At 39.2% G+C, this 22,673-nt stretch overlaps 3 protein-coding genes and 1 non-coding gene across 4 annotated transcripts; all 4 read left to right on the top strand.

Moving 5' to 3' along the window:
- The first annotated feature begins 5,552 nt into the window (after positions 1–5,552).
- On the top strand, positions 5,553–8,070 carry LOC140233237 (uncharacterized). Its single transcript, XM_072313347.1, has 2 exons — positions 5,553–7,104; positions 7,469–8,070. Exons 1-2 carry the CDS (start codon positions 5,553–5,555, stop codon positions 8,068–8,070), a joined length of 2,154 nt encoding a protein of 717 aa, XP_072169448.1.
- A 106-nt stretch (positions 8,071–8,176) lies between these two features.
- On the top strand, positions 8,177–8,581 carry LOC140233235 (uncharacterized). Its single transcript, XM_072313346.1, has one exon. It carries the CDS (start codon positions 8,177–8,179, stop codon positions 8,579–8,581), a length of 405 nt encoding a protein of 134 aa, XP_072169447.1.
- Positions 8,582–9,438: 857 nt separating this feature from the next.
- LOC140233135 (gamma-glutamylcyclotransferase-like) lies at positions 9,439–13,571 on the top strand. The gene is made up of 3 exons (XM_072313249.1): positions 9,439–9,587; positions 10,895–11,031; positions 13,037–13,571. Exons 1-3 carry the CDS (start codon positions 9,471–9,473, stop codon positions 13,287–13,289), a joined length of 507 nt encoding a protein of 168 aa, XP_072169350.1. The 5' UTR covers positions 9,439–9,470; the 3' UTR covers positions 13,290–13,571.
- Positions 11,563–11,635, top strand: Trnat-ugu (transfer RNA threonine (anticodon UGU)). The gene has a single exon. It is a non-coding gene; the product is annotated as a tRNA-Thr (tRNA).
- Positions 13,572–22,673: the final 9,102 nt, after the last annotated feature.

Raw genomic sequence — 22,673 nt, 5'->3', positions numbered from 1 at the left:
GTTAATGGTAGTGAAAGAATACACTAGCCGGGTTCACACGTACAAAATAGCGGGATGACGATCGCGATCCACATCCCGAGTTTTTTTGCGAGCGTCCACACGTACCAAATTAGCGGGATAGCGATCGCGATCGGTATCCCGCTAATTTGGCGAGCGTCCACACGTACCGAATTATCCCGCTAATTGCCGATAGGGATAGCAGCAAAGCCTGCAAACTGGGTCACACAGCGCCCTTCTCTATCACTACCTGCGCGCACTTCCCTTTGTCCTTCGCAGAGGCCTCGCTGTTGTGATGTGCGCATTGCATGATGGGATATAAAAACTCGAGATTCTAATCCCGACCGTTCACACGTACCAGCGCGGGGCCAATTATCCCGCTAATTGACGAACCAGCGCAAGATTTCTTAGGATTAGCATCGCGATGCTTATCCCGCTAATTTTCGGGTTTTTTCTGTCCACACGTGCAAAAAACTCGGGATGACGATCGCGATGCAAATCTCGAGATTTGTATCCCGCTAATTGGTGTACGTGTGAACCCGGCTAATGACTCAGTTGAGCCAGGAGTATTTAGGATATGTATATACTGTACAAATTGTATGTGCACTGTTGAATAAGGTAACAGAATTAGTTGAATTGAAGAAGAAACAAAGAATTGTAACAAAGTACGAAGAATGTTCACATGTTATTATGTATTTGTACTGTATTTTCTGTTCACTTGCAGTGAACCAGGCTTAGGTGTAGCCGATGCATACACATGCCAGCTCGACGCTGCTAAAGAAGAACGCCAATAAAGATGCTATTAGTGTTTGAATAGCAAAGAAATTGGTGCCTGTGATCATTTAGCCTTTTGTCAAGGCCCTCTCGCTGTATGGTGAAGAGAGACCAGCTGAGTGGGGTTGCGTGAGGCTCGGCTGGGCTCGCTTCGCTCGCCCATTACAGCGAGAGGGCCTTGACAAAAGGCTAGTGATCATTGAGCTCGTCGAGTGGAGAGTCTGATTGGTGCACGCGTGCGTTTGTCATGGACTGAATCTTAACCACTTCTGGGCCCTGTTTCATAAAGCTGTTCGTAAAGTTACGAACGACTTACGAGCGACTGGTGATCAGTTCTTATGCCGAATTATGGAAATTCTGATATGTGTAGCACACAAGAACTGATCACCAGTCGCTCGTAAGTTGTTCGTAACTTTACGAACAGCTTTATGAAACACCCCACTGGTCTGTGTAGAAGGTTCGTCTGAGTGCGAGATAACGCTACAGTTGTTATATCTATATCACGATTTTTCTTCTTCTTCTTCTCCTTCTCCTCCCCCCTCCCCCTGGGACCCCCTTCTTCTTCTCCTCTTCTTTTATGATCCCAAGATACTGATATCATCATTATCATAATCTATTATCATTGCTATTACTTTGTTATCATCAGGTATACAGGGATGTCAAGTTCAAAACATTTTTATGAGTGAGATTTTCATGATTCGGCATCTCGGCTGGCGAATGTGCGCGCGAGCGAGGGTGTGAGAGGGGTTTTTCCACCTGTGGCCTCCCACGGTAGGGAGCTTTTTCAATTCTTAGCTCTTAATGGTGCGATCAGGTGCATACTTAAGTGACCATATATCTACTTATTTTTAAATACAAAAGGAAAATATACCTTCAATTGCAACTATCGTTTTAATATTTTGAGCTATGCTCATTATTATAGGCCCAAGTTGCAGACTTCGCCCGATGCGTGAGAAAAATGGGTGCCATGCGTGAGATCGTGAGACGGCCCCTAAATGCTTGAGTCTCACGCAGAATGCGTGAGACTTGGTAGCTCTGGGTATAGTTGTAGCTGGAATCCAAGTCCTCCCGACCACCATTGCTCTTACGATCATGTCATATTGTTAAAGAATTGTAAAGCTATATGGAAAGTTTCAGTTTCAGTTTCAGTTTCAGTTCAGTTTGATTTTATTAACTTCATGTCCACTTGTACACATATATAGAGATACACAAAAATACACAATAAAACTGACAAAATCGGGGACTTCTAATCTAGACATACAGATACACAAAGGAAATGACATCCCTCTACGTGTGACCAAAATCATATTTCGAGGTATACATGCAAGTTGCGGAGACCGTCATCAGTAAGCAATGTGCTTGACTGAGATGACGGCCTCGGATACCATGAGGTTGGTCCATGATACATAAGAAAGATCGAATGACTGGAACTAAAGGAGGAACGACAAAAAAAAAGTCACTTCAGCCTATAGTTTTTTATGTGCAGTGGATGGAGTTACTATGACAAGACGAATACGAAGGACAAAGAAGGGGATGCCTGAAGTAGAGAGAATGGCGAAAAGAGATTAGTGTTTGAAGGATTGGAACTATCTTCTAATCATATTCAAGAAAAAAAAAATGATTACCTATAAGGAATTCCATGTATTGAGAATTCGAGCTTAAATAGTAAAATGAGCAATAACATTGGAGATATTACTGAAATGTACAATGGATTAACAAGTGGGATTATTACCACTGATTACTAGAAAAACATTTTTTTTTTTAAAGATGATTTAAAACTGCGAAGAGAAACACTGATGCGTCTATAAGATCCTCAGACAATGAGTTTCAAACACCAGGTCAATAATGTCTTATGGATTTTTCTGCTATAATAAGTTTGGGATTTAATCAGCTGCATTACGGGTAGGATATTGGTGAATGGTGGAGTTTGAGATAAATATATCTTTAAACATTGCAGGAAGGTTTGGAATTCTTAGTGGGTCCGGGCCACGGGGTCAAAGCGAATGTTGAGTCCTGCCTGCATGTCATGTAAAGTCAGACAATGATTATTATGGGATTTTTTGGTTTCATATTGTGTTTTCTTTGAAATCGAACTGCATTCAAAGATGAGGTGATGATAATTAGGCACTCTAAATCTTCCTATAACCTACGATTTTGTAATGAATTCAAAACAATATAAAAAATGTACAGATATTTTTATTTGTGTTGTTTTGTGAATGATGGAACGGACAACAAAACAGGATTTATACTAATGACAACCAAGTGCAAAAATCAATGTGAGAGATTATTATACATGACCATAATCACCTCACCTTATTCTATACTTTTATGGCTACTTATTGGAAGTGGTCGGTGAAAATATGCATAATTTTGATATTCCTTAATATTCTTATCTTAACGTTCCTTTAGATGATCAACTGAATTTACTCTGTTCATCTGCATGAATTGTATCTATTTTGCAAGATGTAATAGGCCTTAAAATTTACATGTGGTTGCAGGACTTGACCCTCGTCTCATTCAGCACTTTCCACCTCCCTGGTTTCGATGTTGTTCGGTGCGTAAATAATCTTAATGAAACAAAACAATTAAGACACGACCAATTAGGCCTAGTTATCAACAACACGCCTCTCCGACCTTGTTTTGCTTATCACTTGTTTGTTGGTTTGTTTGTATGCTTTTATAACTTTTCTTTTTCTCCAAGATTGAAGAGTCTGTTGTCAGCTAAAAGCTGCCCGTGTGTGTGTGTGTGTGTGTGTGTGTGTGTGTTTTCCCCAAAAGGTCGTACATGTATACATGATTCTAACAAGCAGATAAACTCAACAATTAACGTTACCAAGTTATTAAGTTATTAAAGGGATGGTACAGTATTGGTGGAGATTAGAATTGGGCTTTTAACTTTTTGCGAGATACCAAGAAAACACTTATGAAATAGTACAGAGCATACCATTTTAAGAGGAATTCAAAGTTTATTTGATGAAAATCGGGTTTGGAATGACTGAACCATCCAAAAACAAAGTAAAACAGAGCGATCGTTAAAAAAGTGTGGGTCCCACACTTTATTAGAATCATTCTGTTTTGGATGTCTCAGCCATTTCGAAACCAATTTTCATCAAATAAACGTTGGATTCCTCATGGAATTACATGCTCCTTCATATTTCATAAGAGGTTTCTCATTTTCTCATCAAAAAATGTTAGAAACCTGAAATTAGGTCTCAGCCAAAACTATGACGATCCCTTTAACGTTAATAAGGTGTGTATCTCTTGCAGGTAACAGTCATGGGAATTAAAAAAAATCATGCACTCTCATAACATCTATGCCAATAGGTGGTCTTAAGATACGAGACTCTTTCACAGCTATGATTCTTCGATGCTGTACATGCAGTCACTGACCTGTTATTAACTATACATAGCACATAAACAGAAGAGCCTATACAGTTTACCAAAAAAAAAAAAAATAGTGGTGTGGTGTGATGTAAGTGGCCTTCATAGCAGGACATACAAGAAATCCAACCCCAAAATAGATAAACTCTTTACAAAAAGAAAGAGAAAAAAATCCATACAGAAGGTTAAATAAATGAATAAAATCGGATAAGAAATAGGGAGTATATGACATTTTGAAATTTCACATTTCTTCGGAAAACATTTCGTGACCAGTCCTTATGAATATTCAAAAGAGTGATTTATTGATGTCGTGCCCTCACACTTTTTTTAAAAAAAATGTATGTCATAATAAACTGATATTCGGGAAACTGTTACTTTTAGGTTATACAGGTAAAAACAAATTCCCACACCAAAATGTAATTATCAGAGTTAACATTTGTCCTTTTTTTATTTTGAGGCAAGTTTTATATTTATACAACTGAAATATGGGATTTTCTTCATTTATGTATATGAAATAAATGAGATGTTGCGAGAGCATGACACCATCAACTTATTGATTTGAATATTCAAAACGACTTGTCAAGAAGCGTTTTCCGAGAAAAAAAAAGAAATTTCAAAATGTCATAACTAGTATTTCTTATCCGATTTCGATCGTTTTTGTAATGTTCTGCACTGGATTTTTTTTTCTCTTTCTAATAAAATTGATAAAATTTTTGAGTGGTAGGGCTATTTGTTGAGGTGAGGATTCAGCCTTTAACAAAGTAAACTAAGACAAAACGATCCTATAATGAAAAAGGTGCATGGTTCCCACCACCTTTTATTAGGATTGCTTTGCTTTGGATATCTAAGTCATTTTAAAACCAATTTTCAAACGCTGAATTCCTCTTAGAATTATCATGCTCTTTCATATTTCATAAGATGTTTCTCATTATCAAAAAAGGAAAAAAAAGGATCATCATCAAAAATTGTTAGAAAGAAACCTGTAACAGCGTCTCAACCGAGCTGTACATCCCTTTAAAGAGTCTGAGCCAAAAAGTGAGTTGCAAACTTCATGATTTTAGTCTCTTTTGAATGTGCCTTTTTCTACAAAATGAGAGATCATTACGAAATAAAGTAACGTCGTTGAAGGTTCACTCCTTTCACAACTTTATATCGGGGGCATCATAATTCGTTTACTCCCAAATAACTGGGATGTCAGTAATTTTGTTACTGTGTTCACCAGTCTGTGTATATATATAAAAAAAAATATTATTTCGTTTACAAGACTGATGGCGCTACCTGTTTAATAATAATAATAATAATAATAATAATAATAATAATAATAATAATAATAATAATAATAATAATTGAATTCGAACTCTCTGAAGAAAAAACAACAATAAGGTCGAGAATCTTGGAATATGACAGATTCTCAAAGAAGAAAGCTACCAGCTCTCAATTCAGTAGACAAACGCAAGCTGATGGGACATGTTAGGGACGTTAACGAAGTATTGGACACCATCGATACCACATGCATAACAGACACAGACGCTCTACTTTATGCTGCAGCCAAAGTTGTAACTGAAGATCTTGGATTTAAAGTGCATTCTAAGCAGAAAGTTAATAAAACTGAGCCATGGTGGAAAAGACGGCTGGAGGGACAAATAACGGAGATGAGGGCTGCTATAAGTAAACTGACTGAGAGCGAAAAGAGGCACTGTAAGAAAATCAGAGGACTATCTCAAATTGAGAAAAGGTACAACGTAAAAGAAAAAGGGAGGACTGTCGTCATTGAAGAGCTCAAGCAGCGTGTGACGGCGAAGGCTGCCAAGGTAAAACGATACCAGCAACGTGTAACGCAATTCAGACAGAACAAACTCTTCAAGACGAACCAGGAGAGATTATATGAGGAATTGAGTGGTACTAGAAATCCCCAGGAGGAACATCCAGACCCAGTCGAATGTCAACAATTCTGGGGTAAGATTTGGGGTAATCCAGTTGAACACAACAAGGATGCACAATGGCTAAAAGATGTCAAGAGACAGCTCAAGCATGTCGAGAAACAAGAAAACATCTTCATTGATACACAAAAAGTGAAGAAACAACTGAGCAAAATGCCGAACTGGAAAGCAGCAGGACCAGACGCAGTGCATGGATTTTGGATCAAACATTTCACGGCAGTCCATGAGAGAATAGCAAAGCAACTACAGCTTGCTCTAGAGAGCGGGGAGGTTCCCCACTGGATGACCACAGGCAGGACGGTCCTCATCATGAAGGACAAATCCAAAGGTAATGTTGCCTCAAATTACAGACCCATAACTTGTTTAAACATGATGTGGAAGTTAATGACTGGCATCATAGCGAATGAGATGTATTGCTTCATTGAAAGGAAGGACTTATTCCCTGTCGAACAAAAAGGTGGGCGGCGAGGGTGCAGAGGAACTAAAGACCAACTACTAATTGACAAAATGGTGATGAGAAATTCCAAGAGAAGGAGGACCAACCTGTGTGTAGCCTGGATCGATTATAAGAAGGCTTATGATATGGTGCCTCATTCGTGGATCGATGAATGCTTGCAAATGTTCGGACTTGCAGATAACATCCGAGCTTTACTGACAAATTCTATGAAGGCATGGTGCACAACCCTCACATCGAATGGCAAAGATCTTGGTCAGGTGAGAATACAACGAGGAATATTCCAAGGGGACTCACTGTCACCTCTCCTCTTCGTTATATCACTCATTCCACTTACAAGCGTTCTGCGAAATGTATCGGCCGGTTATGACCTCGGAGGAAATCATGGCTCCCTCAATCATCTGCTGTTCATGGACGACCTTAAGCTCTTTTGTAAAGACGAGAAGCAGTGCGACAAGCTAGTTCAAACGGTTCGTCTGGTCAGCAAAGACATCGGCATGGACTTCGGCATCAACAAGTGCGCTACCCTGGTTATGAAGAGAGGGAGACGAGTGAAGAGTACAGGAATACCACTCCCCGATGGAAGAATACTACAGAGTTTCAGGGGCGGATCCAGGAATTCCGTAAAGAGGGGGCGTGTTTACAAAATTAAAGGGGGGGCGCATGCACCCCTCCCCCTATTTTTTTCTTTTTATTTCTTTTGTTTCAACAAAAAATAAAGGGGGGGGGGCGTGCGCCGGTTGCGGTCCTCCCTGGATCCGCCCCTGGAGTTTGGAGGAAGGAGAGAATTACAAATACCTCGGAGTGTTGGAATCTGATGATGTCTCGAATAGTGCTATCAAAGTGTCTGTGACGAAGGAGTACTTCTCACGTGTAAAAAGTGTACTAAAATCACACTTAAATGGCGGACACGTGATCACAGCTCTAAACACCTGGGCGGTAGCAGTTTTGAGATACACAGGAGGAGTGGTCGAATGGACGAAGGCGGAACTGGCTGGTATGGATCGGAAGACAAGAAAGATGCTCTCGATCTACAAAACCCACCAAATGAGTGCTGATGTCGACAGGTTGTACCTGCCAAGGAAAGAAGGAGGCCGAGGGCTCGTGAGTGCGTCAGATTGCGTTGAAATGGAGCAAATCAGCCTCAACAATTACATAAACAGCAGTGAGGAAAAACTCCTTCGAGCCGTTCTGGTTGAAAGTGGAAATAATGTAAACGCCATTGATCCACTTACTTTCAAAAGCCAGAAACGAACAGAAAGATCTGCAAAGTGGAGAGAAAAGCAGCTGCACGGGCAGTTTTGCAGAGAGACGGAGAACATCAGCAGTAATGACACATGGTTATGGCTGAAGAAAGGAGAACTGAAGAAGGAGACAGAAGGACTGATCATCGCTGCCCAAGAGCAAGCACTAGCTGTCAACAAATGCTCTGAAAGCCAAGATACAGAAGAGAGATGTGGATGCCACATGCAGGATATGCCGAGAAAGAGACGAGACAGTGCAACATATCGTATGTGGCTGTAGTAAATTGGCGCAAAAGGAGTACAAAAGACGACATGACAAACTGGCACAAGTCCTTCACTGGGAGCTTTGCAGAAAACATGAAATACCATGTGAGAGCAAATGGTATATGCACGAACCACAGAAAGTTTCTGAAAATGATCAAGTTAAAATCCTGTGGGATTTCGATGTTCAAACTGACAATGTCATCCAGCACAGGCGTCCGGATATCATCGTCGTAGAAAGGGCTCGACAGATGTGCACAATCGTCGATGTCGCGGTACCGGGAGACAGCAGAGTAGCCGAGAAGGAGAAGGAAAAGATAGAGAAGTACCAAGACCTTGCCAGAGAGCTTCGCCGCCTGTGGAATATGAGAACGAAGGTGATCCCTATTGTCGTTGGAGCACTCGGAACAACGCCAAAGCAGCTGCGACGGCACTTGGACGATGTTGGTGTGCCAGATCGAGTGCAAACGCTCCAAAAAGCAGCATTGCTGGGGACGGCACGAATCCTGAGAAAAGTACTGGAAGTCTAAGGTTCCAGGATGGAACTTGACGTGATATTAATCTCCAAGAGATATCTTGTGAAGATAGAGATAATAATAATAATAATAATAATAATGATAATAATAATAACAATAAACATTATTATTATTATTATTATTATTATTATTATTATTATTATTATTATCATTATCATTATTATTATTATTATTATTATTATTATTATTATTATTATTATTATTGTTTATGATGACGTTTATTGGTGCTTTTCTCAGTCTGTCAACCTCTTTTATGATAGGCATGCCTAGCTCGTTTTTTGTCGACACTTCGGGATTAATACACAATCATCAAATACAGTGTATCATGAAATATAGTAGCAAACTTGATCCTCGCAGGGAGGTGATCAACGCACTCATCTTGTAGTTTGCAGGCACAAACCCTTGTTGGTCGTATAGGAGTCTGCATGCGCCAAGACTAATACACGCACCACTACACTGTTGGGAGAAGTTTCAGCGAGTAGGCCAGGCCACTGAACTATTTATATCTGTGCACAGGGCCTATGGGACAGTGCCAAAGTGGTGCATGTAGTAGTCTTGGCGCAGACTCCCTTACGACCAACAAGGGTTTGTGCCTGCAAACTACTCATCTTGCGAGCACGTGATCGGTAGTTCTGCAACCAATCTAACAGGTGCATTGTGCACTTTTATACAGTTCACTATACTAGTCCCGCGTCCGGGGACTGCACCTGCAGCTTAGGCACCGAGCTGACTGAGCCGAGCCGGGGACACCGCGCCGCAGGTGCCTACCCGTACCCACGTACTCACAGTATACATAGCTTGTTTCATAGGTAACATCCCCAGATCATTTCTCTATCTCCATTGCAAGCTCCGATTCTTTGCTCATCTCGGCTGTTGGTTCGATATGGAGGCCAGTGCAGACGATACGTTTTTGTATTTTGGATTTGGAAGCAACCTTTTGCTCGAAAGAATTAAGCTGAAAAATCCAACAGCGGTTTTCGTTGATGTTGCGTTTTTGACGGTAAGGGAACCGATCTACCCATTGATATATGTATCAGCATAGATGTATGACACCACCACCAGCTTTTTCCAGGTGACCGGGGCTGGGGTGGCGGCAGGCGTGGGTCTCGACACCACCAGCCAGCCCAGACAAGCTGGGGTGTACGTGTTCGTGTGTGTGGTGACCGGGTGCGGGCAGTGATGTCTGGAGTAAAATTTATACCATCAAGTTTAATACATAGTGAATAGGGTCTATAGGTGGTCTAACGACAGTAACGTTAGTAATTTATCCTGGTTGGCTCTCGGGGTGCCCGGGTTTGCTTCACGGCATGTGATACCATACACATACCATACACCACATATCAAACACGCTTTGACAGATTCTTCTGGCAATGCCAATGGCCCTAACTACACGCGGCCGCTGTCGCTGTGCTTTGCACAGCTAGTTGTCTGGTCAGCTCAGGCTAGCATTGGCCCATGCCATTGCCATGCCAATCAATAGCATAATAAGATGGGGTTGGGTTATTTTGTTTAGTTATAATGATGTGGCATGTGGAAGGGTTTCAACCCCCAGGGCCAAAGTCAATATTTTGATTTTTAGTAATTATGAGTGATATGGAAAGACTAAAACGGGATGGGGAGCAAGCTTACTGTCTGCGTAGGTAATACTTCCTTCCATCCATGCCAGTCTCATTTTTCACTACAAATTTCCTGTGATAAATATGCGGCCTCAACTGGTCACTAATGGTGTCGCCCACAATGCCACAAATCTAACTGCTTGGGTCTCATGTTGACGATTTAACTTCAGTCTTACATTGTAGTGTAGGTCAACATGAGAGGCAGTATCATTGAAGTTGGGTTATTTTCCCCTGATTTTATCTGTATTTGTGCAGAATAGTGACCTCAATTTTAGGGTTTTGATATTGCCATGCAAGTGCTTCAGCAGTTTGAAAAGATAAAGAAACTTTCTGAAGTATTTGCATTTCCTGATGCAGTGGTATGACTACTCTCCTTGTTGCGAATGATATGGAGAAAAACAAAATGTGTGATGTATGTGTATTTCATGTAGCCAAGCAGGTGGTGGGTTCTCATTCTATCTTGAAATGGTCTTTTGCACAGATAAAAGGCAATGGTTACTTATAAGCGAAATTCTCCTGAGAGATTACGATCAAATATGTGAGGAGCATCCTTCAGTCTGTCAGTGTCAGATACACCAGTACAAGAAGATAAGAAGCCATGCCATCAGATACTGGTTGTATAATGTTCTCATGCAAGTATTTGCATTCTCTTCTCTCTGGTCTTTTTTTTTTTTTTTTTCCCCTGATGAAGAACTACAAGCTTTGCTTTGGCAACACCATCGGCAGCAGATGGCACGGAGGTGCAGCTAGTATCATGGAGAGTGAGGGGGACACCGTGTGGGGCGTTGTGTGGCGCTTGAAGCAGACCGACCTGCCCAGTCTTGATGAGTAAGAACAGATGCCTTTTCTGACACTATCAAACACAGGATATCAAAGTAGGACTGAATCCCCTTGTATTTGTTATCAAATTTACAGGCAATTCCTTTGTCGCATATTTGATGGCTGCATGATAAAGTCTCCAAAATTTTCATTGTCTTTAGGAAGTTAGAATATCACTAAAAGCAAACACAGCACACCATAATTCTAAGTTAATAATAGATTTTTAGTTTTTGTTTAAAGATCAACTTGAATTATGTGTGAAATCCCCTAATGGACAGCAATGGGGATAGAGTTCTTTGTTTCAGAGAGCCACAACATCCAAATTGCAATTGATTGACAAATTGCCCTACATCGACGTAATATTAAAGCACTGGATTGATCAGTGTTTGGTAGTAGCCATGATGAAAAATCATGGGCGTACATACTCGAGCAGGATTCGAACCTACATCCTGATCACCGGACAGGCGTCATCTCCACTAGACCACCGAGCTTTCGCCCGACATCAAGTGTTGGTTCAGTCAACACTTGCTGTCGGGCGAAAGCTCGGTGGTCTAGTGGAGATGACGCCTGTCCTGTGATCAGGAGGTCGTAGGTTCGAATCCTGCTCGAGTATGCACGCCCATGATTTTTTATCATGGCTACTACCAAACACTGATCAATTCAGTGCTTTATTACGTCGATATAGGGCAATTTGTCAATCAATTGCAATGAAAACATCTCGACGGAAGAATTTCATGAATTTGAATAACATCCAAATTGTTAGAGCATATAGACTTTTGCATTCCTGTAGATGGACCCACTGTCTTTCACTCAGTTACAACCTTGTACAGTCCATGTGTAATTTTACAGTGTAAAATTAGCAGAAATTACTGACCACAGTGCCTATAATTATGATGAAGTGTATGATTGACAGAGGTGGAATATGTGTTGATGAGCAAACCTATCAAAAGCAAAACCAAAGCTGAAGGTAGTGAAAACAATAAACTCAAATTCTACATGTGAATTTCACTTTCTGCAAGTTCATTGCATAAATATACATTCAACACACACACACCTGATGCTTTCTTTGGTCATTATGAAATTAAAAGGACTAACTGTCAAAAGAATTGCTCCTGATAGCAGTAACATGAACACTTTATTTCCTGTCTTTTACTGTTGTTTTCTGTTTTGTTTTGTTTTGTTTTTTGCTTCCAGATATGAATTCATAGTTATGGTAAAAAGAATTGGAATGAATACAGATTATTTCTGCATGATTTTTGGAATTGAACATATAGCAGACATTTCACATCTTGATTGAAATTTCTGCAAATGTTTGCACAAAGCACTTCACAACTTAACATGAAATATATAGTAAATAATTTGCAAGATAAGGTTCTAAGCAAAAAAAAAAAAAAAAAAAAAAGTCTACAGATTAACCTTTTTTCTACATTCATTACATTGCAATGCATATCTCTGAACTTCAAACATTTAACTATTTATCCCTAATTGCTAATACGTGTACATATGTACATTGTATCAGTGCTAGCTGGTTTTGTGTGAATAAATGGATATATTATCCTGCAGGCAAATACAGTATATCAAACTTTTCTTTAATTCTACTGCTTCTCATGCTCTTTTTATGTACCTTTTGTGAGAAGGTCTTTGTATACCACTTGAAAAGAGTACCAGTGTAAAATATCAAAGGTTATAACGCCAGAAATAAAAATGTCAAGAGTGATAACATTAACTTAGAAAGGTCGAATTGAATATGCTAGTTATGAAATTGTTGAGGTGATAATGTCCAAGTTATAGAAAAAACATAACATCTGTCTAAATATTTCATTCAAATGTCATTACCATTGTACATATTCAATCATGAATAGTATTTTCATTTGTGCTGCTGTTATGATTAACAGTGAAACACTAGCTGCTACCTTGCATGAGTAATTATACTCTGCACCGCAAGCTCATGCAAAATCAATTGATTTCCTAAATCTTGCTGGCTGCACTGACTTTTTTCTGTGCTTATTTCCAGTCAGGAGGGAAAAGATGAGGTGTACAATAGACTCCAGGTCACTGTACAGTCACAAGAGAGAGTGAAGTACACCTGTTGGACCTACCAAATGATTCATCTCATTGAAGAGTTGCCCTCGCCCCAGTACCTCTTGGTAATACGGAAGGGGGCGGAGCAAAACAAGCTGCCTGAGGATTACCGCAAGTGGCTGTATTCCATTCCAGATAATGGCTACGATGGGGATGTGGAGATCCTCCATGCCCTTGATATATGAAAAATTTTCCTGCCGTGTCAACTCATTACACTTCAGGGGATACTTAGATGAGGTTACTGGGATCTTTCCACTGGTGACAGCTGTAAATGAACTCTTCAGCTCCGGGTGACTGTTTAAAAACTGGAAAAGGAATGAGAATGCAACCTTGAGAAGGTTCTTTCCATTTAGGACTATTAAAAATTGTGATATGTGTGACAGCAGATATGTGTTTAGGGTAGAAATTGGTTATTGAACTTTTGCCTTTAAGTCTGGAACAGTTTTCTGGGATAAGGTACTTATCAATTCTCAAAACATAGCATTCTTATCAATTTAGTCCTTAAAAGTGATACTTTCAAATCATTGGTGATGATGGCTACCACTACCAGTCTATAGCAGTCATCGGCTTCTACATACAACCACTAATACTGCCCCTATGGGGATATATGACAGACCCTGGGTATAGTGGCCTCCTGTTATACAGGTGGCACAAAGCATTAAATAATTAGGTGATCCAAATAAATGTTGAACAGTTCTTCGTTATGACATTAGAGTTCTGATTCGGAGTAACTGAACAAATGTGGAGTGAGAAGACGTAATTGATGTCCACAAAAAGTCTTCATAGTCAGGGCATCATATCCTCAGTAGTTCTCATGTCCACAAAGACGTAGTTCTATGATTAACACAGTGGTGTATGTAGGATTAGAATATGAATATAAGGTCTTCACTCATACTTTCATCATCTGGAAACTTTTTCTCAATTTGGCATTACTTCAGTTACTATTGATAACCTCAAGCTCTGTCAATCAAGAAGTGAAAGGGAAAAGATGGGGGAAAGACATAGCCCGTCCCTCCTGATGGTCAGTCAGGAGTTTGCATTTGTACACACTGACCATGCTCATACCCAGTAGTTAATACCCAGAAAGTATTACTTTCGAACAACAAAGACAACTCATGCAGACATGTGATTTGGTGCTGTTTGGGCTCTTGTCCTCTGACCACACTGCATGTGTCTTGTGAGAAATGTGTCTTAATTCCTTGTTAGGGAATGAAAATCATGAATGTTATGATACATTGTAGATTTGATGCAATAGCAGGATGATAAATTTGTTGATGGTAAATGGGTACATGTCATTAGCTTGGAGACCAGGGGCGCATTTTTATGAAGCATTTTGTCTGACAAAGTTGTTGTACAAATTTGCTCTCAGCCAATCAGATGCAAGGATTTCAGCAGCTTGTAACAGTTTGTCAGAAAAATATCAGATCGAAACGCTTCATGAAATGCCCCCCAGGTGACAACCTAGTGGTGACTCGGTCTCCTTGGAGTTGGAGGAGAAGCAAACATGTTCAATTTTTTTTGGAGACTTTTTCCAGTCTTAAAGTGGTCTTTGCAGACGTCTCTGCAATGTCTTCTTAGTTTGCGGGCAAGCCACGGGGACTAAGTTTTTCGGTGACGTCTCTGAGACATCTCCACGACCTTACTGAGACCCATGGCGACCTGCTGGTGATGATGTGGAGATGTCACGGAGATGTCTCACAGAAGTCCCCGCGACTTCTGGGTGAATAAATTGTCACCTTGTGTAGATGTCTCGGACATCGCCATGGAGTCGCCTTCTTGCTGAGCGCACAAGCTATACTTTGGTCTTTCGAGTCTGGCAGTTGCGGCAACATCTCCTCCATTGAGATCATAGGCCCTTAACAAGGAAACGGTTTCATGATAATTGCAGCCTGACATATTTACTGTATACGCCAAATATTTCGCGAGGTTTTTGTTTTCGCGAATTTCGCGAGTCAGGTGCTAATCACGAAATTAAAGACACACAAAAATATTGACTCTGATCCCAATGTGGATGTGACCATGGACCTAATATACGTACATGGACTGTTCACGGCAGTCTTTCTTTGATGTACTGATCGTCACCGACACCTGATTATGTGCATCTTACTGAGTACAGTCGGGTGTCTGGACAATAATGATTGTGTGATCATGTATCGTCACTAACAAAAGGATCGTTTCCCTCATTTCAGTCTTGTTTCGCTGATGTGCCTTTTTCAGACAGAAATGTCTTTGAATAAATACAGATAATGAAGAGCAGCAAACCTGAGATCATGATAAATTTTGTGCCAAAAGATGGGTAATTGCTGATTCGCACATTTTCGCACACGCATATTACAGACCTTGCCTAATGGCAAGATATATCTGTTCTCTACCATTACTGTCCCTTTTTACTCTGGAATAAGCTGGAGAAAAGTGAAATATTGAGATTACAAATGACAATCATTCTGCCAAAATGTTAGCTTTCTTTTAATAACTGCCTGCTTCTCCCAAGTGAAATTGTTTGAGGTAGGATTTCCTAACATACACCACAACTGCACATTCACTTTACTTGATTTTTGTGAGTTATTTTCTTCTGTGCATATAGTTTTAGATTTCTCGAATCTCCGTCTTGTTCTTCTCCCGGCTTGCTGGCGGTGACGATCATGGGATCAAAGCAGTGAAGCATGCTAAAAATGTCTTTGTGGGGCTTTTGAGATGTACAGGTGCATGGATTAATTAACGATACCAAGGAGCTATTATAGCTCCTTGACGATACGATGAATGTCCATGTGTATTAGGTTCATGACAGGGAATGATTTTCCTGGTATCGCATCGCAATTTGCTATGCATGTTTACACCACTGCTACACAAATTATCTTTTGTGTAGCAGTTTTCTTCCATAGAATTGTACAGGATATGATTTGAAATATTGTTCATCAGTTGAAATTGCTAATCAAATTTGAGTTGAAAAATTATTCCCTGCATGATATGATGTACACGTGGACATTTCTCTGTTCAGTATAGGACTCCACGATTGCAAATTTAACCACTCCCGAAAACGCCCTGCATTCCCAATTCACGAAAATTTAGACTCCCGAAATACTGTACGAGCTGAAATTTTCGCGTACAGATATTTTCGCGAATTGGTCCTTCAAGGACATTTTCGCATGTTGTTAATTTCGCGGTTGCGAGGGTCTAACTAAACTTACTTATTTGTGCATTGTTATTTTCGCGATTCAAAGGCGATTCGCGAAATTCGCGAAAATAAAACCAGGTGCCGCGAAAATTTCAGCTCGTACAGTATATGGCGTATACAGTAGTTTGAAAGATCCATCATGGTATTTCACTACCTTTCATGCTTGGAAGATTTTCCATGTCTGTACCGTCCATATACAATATTTGTTTGTCAAAGCCTTCCTGATATGTCAAGGGTACTACTGCTGCACAAAAAAGTACTGAATATGGTATAGTACCATCCATTATAATTGAATAGAGTGTCTAATTAGCAATGAATGAATTTAGAGTTAAAGTGAGTTTAGACTGTGAAAATCTGTCAACTCAACAGCATGTGATCACTTATGTTTTCTTGAGGACTAGTATTGAATAATTTTATACTATTCTCTCCTATGAGTCTTGTGTTTTCAAAGTCATACATATCTTTCAAAATGTAATTCTCATTAATTGCCTCCATACAGGTTTCAAGTCATCACAAGTTTTTGTGACATATCATTCCTGTGTTTTAGTTTGTTTGTAAAGATTAATTTGCTAGATAGTACTGCATCGGCAGGACGTGTGTTGATATATTACGTATTACAATATTCTACTGCATTAGTTTTCTAGAGAGGTATAGAATGGGGAAGAATAAAGTGCCTCAGCTCTTTATTGGATAGAAGGGGTGGGTATGCAGTGAAAGGCTGCCTACACTGTAATACAGGGCACTCATTGATTAATTGAACCCCATGAAGCATCTGTGAGATTGTCAGAAAAATGTGATGCATACATCTGTGTTATTGAGAGGAACATGTACTGAAATTAAGAAGGGAGTGGCTTCAGAAAAGTTGGTTAACCCTATTCTAACTGGGCTATTTGAGACCAAGTTTTTACTGGGGGGGGGTCAATTTGGCCCCCCCCCCCCTTCAGATCTCGGCCACCGATCGCGCGATCGCCACGAAATTTTGCCTGAATATAGAGCTGGATGTCAACTACAAGATTATATGGTCATACAATAGAAAAATATTGCCTTTACACTATTTTTGATAAATTAATTATGCAAATTTGTGCATGAAATCATATTTTCACCTATAACTCCATTAAAAAGACTGAAGTATTGCTAAATTTTTGTGTCAGAATTCCTCAAGACATATCAAACAATTTTCATGTAAAAAAATAGCACAATCAAAATCAATTTTTTTTTATTTTGTTAATTTCTTATGTATTTTTTTTCTCTATCTTTTGTTTTCTATTGTTTTTTTGCCAAATTTTGTTGTAGGCACTTTTTCAGGCTTATCTACACTAGAATCGATTAATTTCAGTGGTTAAAAGTTGAAATAATCTAATTTATATCAATTTAACCAAAAAACACAATTTGCATTCAATTTGCACACGATATCATGAATTTGAGCTGTTTTCGGGTTGACATGCATATGCATAACATTACGTAACTTCAGAACGGTGTACCCGGACGTCGCAAATTTGATCTCAAAATATGCGGAAGACTTCAATGCAAAAAGTCGTGAAACGATACGGCAAAATCTTTGCGCGTTGCGGAATCGTGGCGCGAAACGTCGGGGGGGGGGGGGTCAATTTGACCCCCTGCCAGTTAGAATAGGGTTAATGTAGTAGCCATTGCCAGTAAAAACATGGATCTGTTACCCAAAACTACCTAGGTTTCAGTGTCAGTAAAGTTATTTTTTTTATATGAAGGCCATGGTTAGTCTTGCTTCTAAATGAGAAGCTTTGAAGAGACTTTGGAGACTCAAACAAATTGATAGATATGTAAGAAGTTGTATGTAAACATATCATAGCTTTTTCCAGGTCATCAGAGTTCAGACAAATAAAAAGAGATAGGAAAGTAAGGCAGAAAGGTGAGCAGTGGATAAAATGTGAAACTGGAGTTCATTCACATTCGCACAACTTATTACAATGTTCCTGATTTGTTAACTCTATTTAGAGACGTTTCACGTGAAACAATAGTAGCTTTTCTAAAAGCTATCAATTTGTTTATTCAGTTCTAAATACATGTAGGCAACTGTTTGAATCCTAATCACAACAGGTATACCCTTGGGCAAGGTATCTTATGCTAATTGCCTAGTCTTTCGGAGGAGACATTAATGTCGGTCCCGTGTAAAGGCGAGTCACACCATTTGCACGTAAAAGAACCTATTCACTTTTCGAAAAGAGTAGGGAGTTATCCCGGTGAAATAGTGCACTGTTTTTAGTTAATATGTTATATGAATGTTATGATTGAGATGTCCATTATTTTTACTGTGCATGTTAAAACTGTGTATGAACTTAGATTAAGCTAAACTGTTCGACACTTAAATAACGCAAACGTGTTGATAGTGTCGTTACGCATATATCAATAAATCAATCAGTCTGCATGATTACTATGTATTAGTGTTTGGCCAGTGTAGATAATTTGCCTTTGGTTTGTTTATTTCTTTATCAGACAAAATATATGGTACCTTCTCAGTTATTGCATCTAATGATACACATTTCTCTTTGCATCATAATGAAATAGGAGCAGAAGTTTTGCAGTGCTTGTCCATATTACTGCTGTTTTCCCAAATGTCATACCTGATGATTTTTGCCAAGTCCAGTACTTAAAGGCAGCAGTGTATTGCTTCGTATTGTGATATGATACTCTGTTGCTGTATACAGCTGTAGCTGTATATAGTTAGATGAGTGTACTCCTGAGCATGTAGGAAATTTTATAAGGTCTCATGTAAAGATGAATTCATATTTAAGTAAGCCTACTGTCATTTTTGCATATGCCAGTACTTCATACATATTGTTGGCTTCACCTGCTTTCAGAGTGCAAAAATTTCTTGTTTATTTGTTTCATCATGGACCTAATATACATGGACTGTTCACTGCAGTCTTTCTTTGATGTAATGATCGTCGCCGACACTTTGATTATGTGCATCTTAATGAGTACTTTCAGGTGTCTGGCAATAACGAGTGTGTGATCATGTATCGTTACTATTAAAGAATCTTTTCCCTCATTTCAGTCTTGTATAACTGATGTGCCTTTTTCAGATGGATATGTCTTTGAATAAAATAATACAGATGATGAGGAGCAGCAAACCTGAGATCATAACGAATTTTGTGTTCAAAGATGGGTAATTACTGATTCGCACATATTCGCACATGCATAAGACCTCAACCTAATGGCAAGATATACCTGTTCTCTACCATTACCTTCCCTTTTTGCTCTGGAATAAGCTGTGGAAAAATGAAATATTGAGATCGCAAATGACAGTCATTCTGCCAAAATGTTAGCTTTCTTTTAGAAACTGCCTGCTTCTCCCAAGTGAAATTGTTTGAGGTATGATTTCCTAACATACACCACAACTGCACATTTACTTTACTTGATTTTTATGAGTTATTTTCTTCTGCGCATATAGTTTTAGATTTCTCGAATCTCCATCTTGTTCTTCTCCTGGCTTGCTGGTGGTGACGATCATGGGATCAAAGCAGTGGAGCATGCTAAAAATGTCTTTGTTGCTCTTATGAGATGTATGGGTGCATGAATTAATTAACGATACGATGAATGTCCATGTGTATTAGGTCCATGGTTTCATTTCTAATGGTGTGTAGAGTAATGAACTGTTCAGACCTTGAAATTACTCTTATTGTCAGTTGAAAATTGCAAACATTCCAGTCAGCCACTTTATTGCAAATCTAGTGGGCTGTCAATCAAACAAGCAGCTCCAGGGAGACATGCATGCAAGACTGTGTTTGGCGCATGAACACACCGTTTATACATAGTATGTCTGCTGTGAAGACTACACTGTTGGTAGACATTAATGGAGGTCAAACTAAGCTGTGCCTCCTTCATGTGTATTGGAGATCAAATCCTTAAAGGCTTAATGATATGCTGCTTCCAAGGGTGAGCAAAACCTGACAGAAAGATGCTCTTGACCACATTTGGCCAAATGTGATTCAAGCTTGCTTGCATCCTTTACAATATGAACAAACAAATAACTCAGCAATTTCGTGCTCATTTCAGAAAAGTCAGTTGGTTAGACACTTCACTCATTTTTCAAAGTGACATAATGCATAGGCTTGCCTAATGTAACGACTACATTACAGAATTCATGTTCAATCAAAAAATGAACTTGTGTAGACTGGGTGACCCGGAAGACCCCTCATGCACACATTGGAGTAGCATTGGAGTGCTGACCTGTTAAAGTATACCTTGGGTTTGTCTAAAAAGCTTTTTTTTTTTTTTTTTTTTTTTAGCCTCAAAGGCTGTAATGTGAACATGTACTTGTGCTGTTAGTCCTTTCTATTGTGGAACAATAATGTAATCTTTATATGATGATAAGTCAAAAGACTAAAATATAAACATGTATTTGCTACTGATGGCTTGCTAAAGTGCACTTGGGGGCATATGGTTTGCAGATGAATCACAGAATATTTTGTGAATTGATTCATTTTGACTGCATTCCACTATCTGTTAGTGATGCTTCAAATATCATTTTATGAGATGGTGAGGGATAATGGGAGATATAGGGAATCATATGATCATCACCCTGTAAAAGTAGGGCTTACTGATGTCATGCATTTTGGCATATAATTTTTCAAATGATTGTATTTTGTCAAAGGGATGATACATCTACACTGCAGATTTATTGTCGAGCCCACCGGAGGTGTGGGGAGACCAAGGGATCGCCTGCGGTGTCTGTCCGTCCGTCGTCTGTCCGTCCGTCGTCTGTCCGTAATGCTACAAAACTTGAATAACTCTCTACTGAGGATTTCAATTTCAATCAAACTTGGAGGGAAGAGTGGTTATGCAAAGTTACACATTTTAGCAAACATGAAGGGCACCTCAAGGTCAAAGGTTACAGGCAGAGGTCAATGAACTTTAGGGCCCAATGTTGAGTTTTTAGGGCGCATTTCGTTTATGGCTCGTAACTTTTGATGTATCTGTCTGTTTGTGACCAAACTTAGATGGTAGATGTCCCTTGGGAAGTTGAAGGTTACCACAAGGTCAAAGGTCACAGACGGGTCAACGAACTTTTAGGGCCCAATGTTAAGTTTTTATGGCACGTTTTGATTATGGCTTATAACTTTTGATCCCTTTGTCCGTTTGTGACCAAACTTGGATGGTAGATGTCCCTTGGGGAGGTGAAGGTCATCACAAGGTCAAAGGTCACAGAAAGGGGTCAACAAACTTTTAGGGCCCAATGTTAAGTTTTATGGGCGTGTTTCGATTGTGGCTCATAACTTTTGATCCCTATGTCCGTTTGTGACCAAACTTGGATGGTAAATGTCCCTTGGGGAGTTGAAGGTCACCACAAGGTCAAAGGTCATAGGCGGGTCAATGAACTTCTGGAAGTTAGAAAAATACTAATTGTACGTGAATGGGCGAGACACAATTTGGCACTTGCCTTGTTTTTTATTGCATTTATCATAACATTGAAAAATGTACAAGGATCACAAAATGTTTTCATGGCCAACTCTTTATACATAATATAGTATGAACAGTAGCCTCTACATTTCTTTAAAAACAGAGTACAGGTTTGAAAAAAAAAATAGATTACCATAGATTGTTTGAAATTGTGCGTTGTGTACCATAAGCCCAAATTATTGGAATAGCACATTGCTACTATGAGAATATGAACTCTATCCTGTCTTTTTTGCAGAAATTAGTGGCAATCTGTCTTTGATTGTTTGTTTGTGTATGTTTTATAAGCATTCATGGCTGCCACCGGTACTCTCCAATTGGCATGTCATTACAAAACAAGGTCACAAAACTGAGTTTTTGTCAGCTCAGACATGGTACATCCAAAATTGTTAAGAAACAAAACAGTACATATATGAAACAAAATTTGATATACTGTGTGTTCAAGTTGAATTTTGCAGAGTAAGGAGTAACTGCAAGTACAAGAATGGTAGTGAATTTGCTCATTGTACACAGAAAAAAAGTTACCATTGTTGTTTTTTCTTTTCTTTCTGATTTATTTTCTCTGTTATTTCTGTGTTCATGATACTGAAGTACATAATTTATTGTTAATGCTCTGTCTCCTGTACATTAAATGTTCTCCATGTACAGGAGACTAGTTGCAGTGAGATTTTGATGGGGTAGTTTGGAATCTGAAATAGCAAAAGGTATATATTTTAATTATAATAATGTAGTTATATATGTGTGTGTGATCTCGGGGGTTTACCAAGAATGAATAAAAGATATATATTGACATATAACTAGTGTGCACTGTGTTTCTAGTGTTTCTTATAGCAAAAAGTATGATATTTTGTGTGGGCAAAAGATGTTTGAAGAATGTATCGATTACTTATGTTTTTATGCATTCATATGTCTTCAAATTATTAAAGAGAAACAGTGTTAGAGAGAAAGGAGAGGGGGG

Source organism: Diadema setosum, chromosome 9 (assembly GCF_964275005.1).
Source record: "Diadema setosum chromosome 9, eeDiaSeto1, whole genome shotgun sequence".
Taxonomy (NCBI): domain Eukaryota; kingdom Metazoa; phylum Echinodermata; class Echinoidea; order Diadematoida; family Diadematidae; genus Diadema; species Diadema setosum.
This window is presented reverse-complemented; position numbering and strand designations above follow the sequence as displayed.

What these genes read in the sequence shown, in the direction of transcription:
- LOC140233235 (XM_072313346.1), top strand. Translation starts at nt 8,177, where the DNA reads ATGCACGAACCACAGAAAGTTTCTGAAAATGATCAAGTTAAAATCCTG.
- LOC140233135 (XM_072313249.1), top strand. Translation starts at nt 9,471, where the DNA reads ATGGAGGCCAGTGCAGACGATACGTTTTTGTATTTTGGATTTGGAAGC. An exon ending in TTGATGTTGCGTTTTTGACG is followed by an intron (nt 9,588 to 10,894) that starts GTAAGGGAACCG and finishes CCCCTGATGAAG; the next exon opens with AACTACAAGCTTTGCTTTGG. An exon ending in GACCTGCCCAGTCTTGATGA is followed by an intron (nt 11,032 to 13,036) that starts GTAAGAACAGAT and finishes GCTTATTTCCAG; the next exon opens with TCAGGAGGGAAAAGATGAGG.
- LOC140233237 (XM_072313347.1), top strand. Translation starts at nt 5,553, where the DNA reads ATGACAGATTCTCAAAGAAGAAAGCTACCAGCTCTCAATTCAGTAGAC. An exon ending in GAGAGGGAGACGAGTGAAGA is followed by an intron (nt 7,105 to 7,468) that starts GTACAGGAATAC and finishes ACGTGATCACAG; the next exon opens with CTCTAAACACCTGGGCGGTA.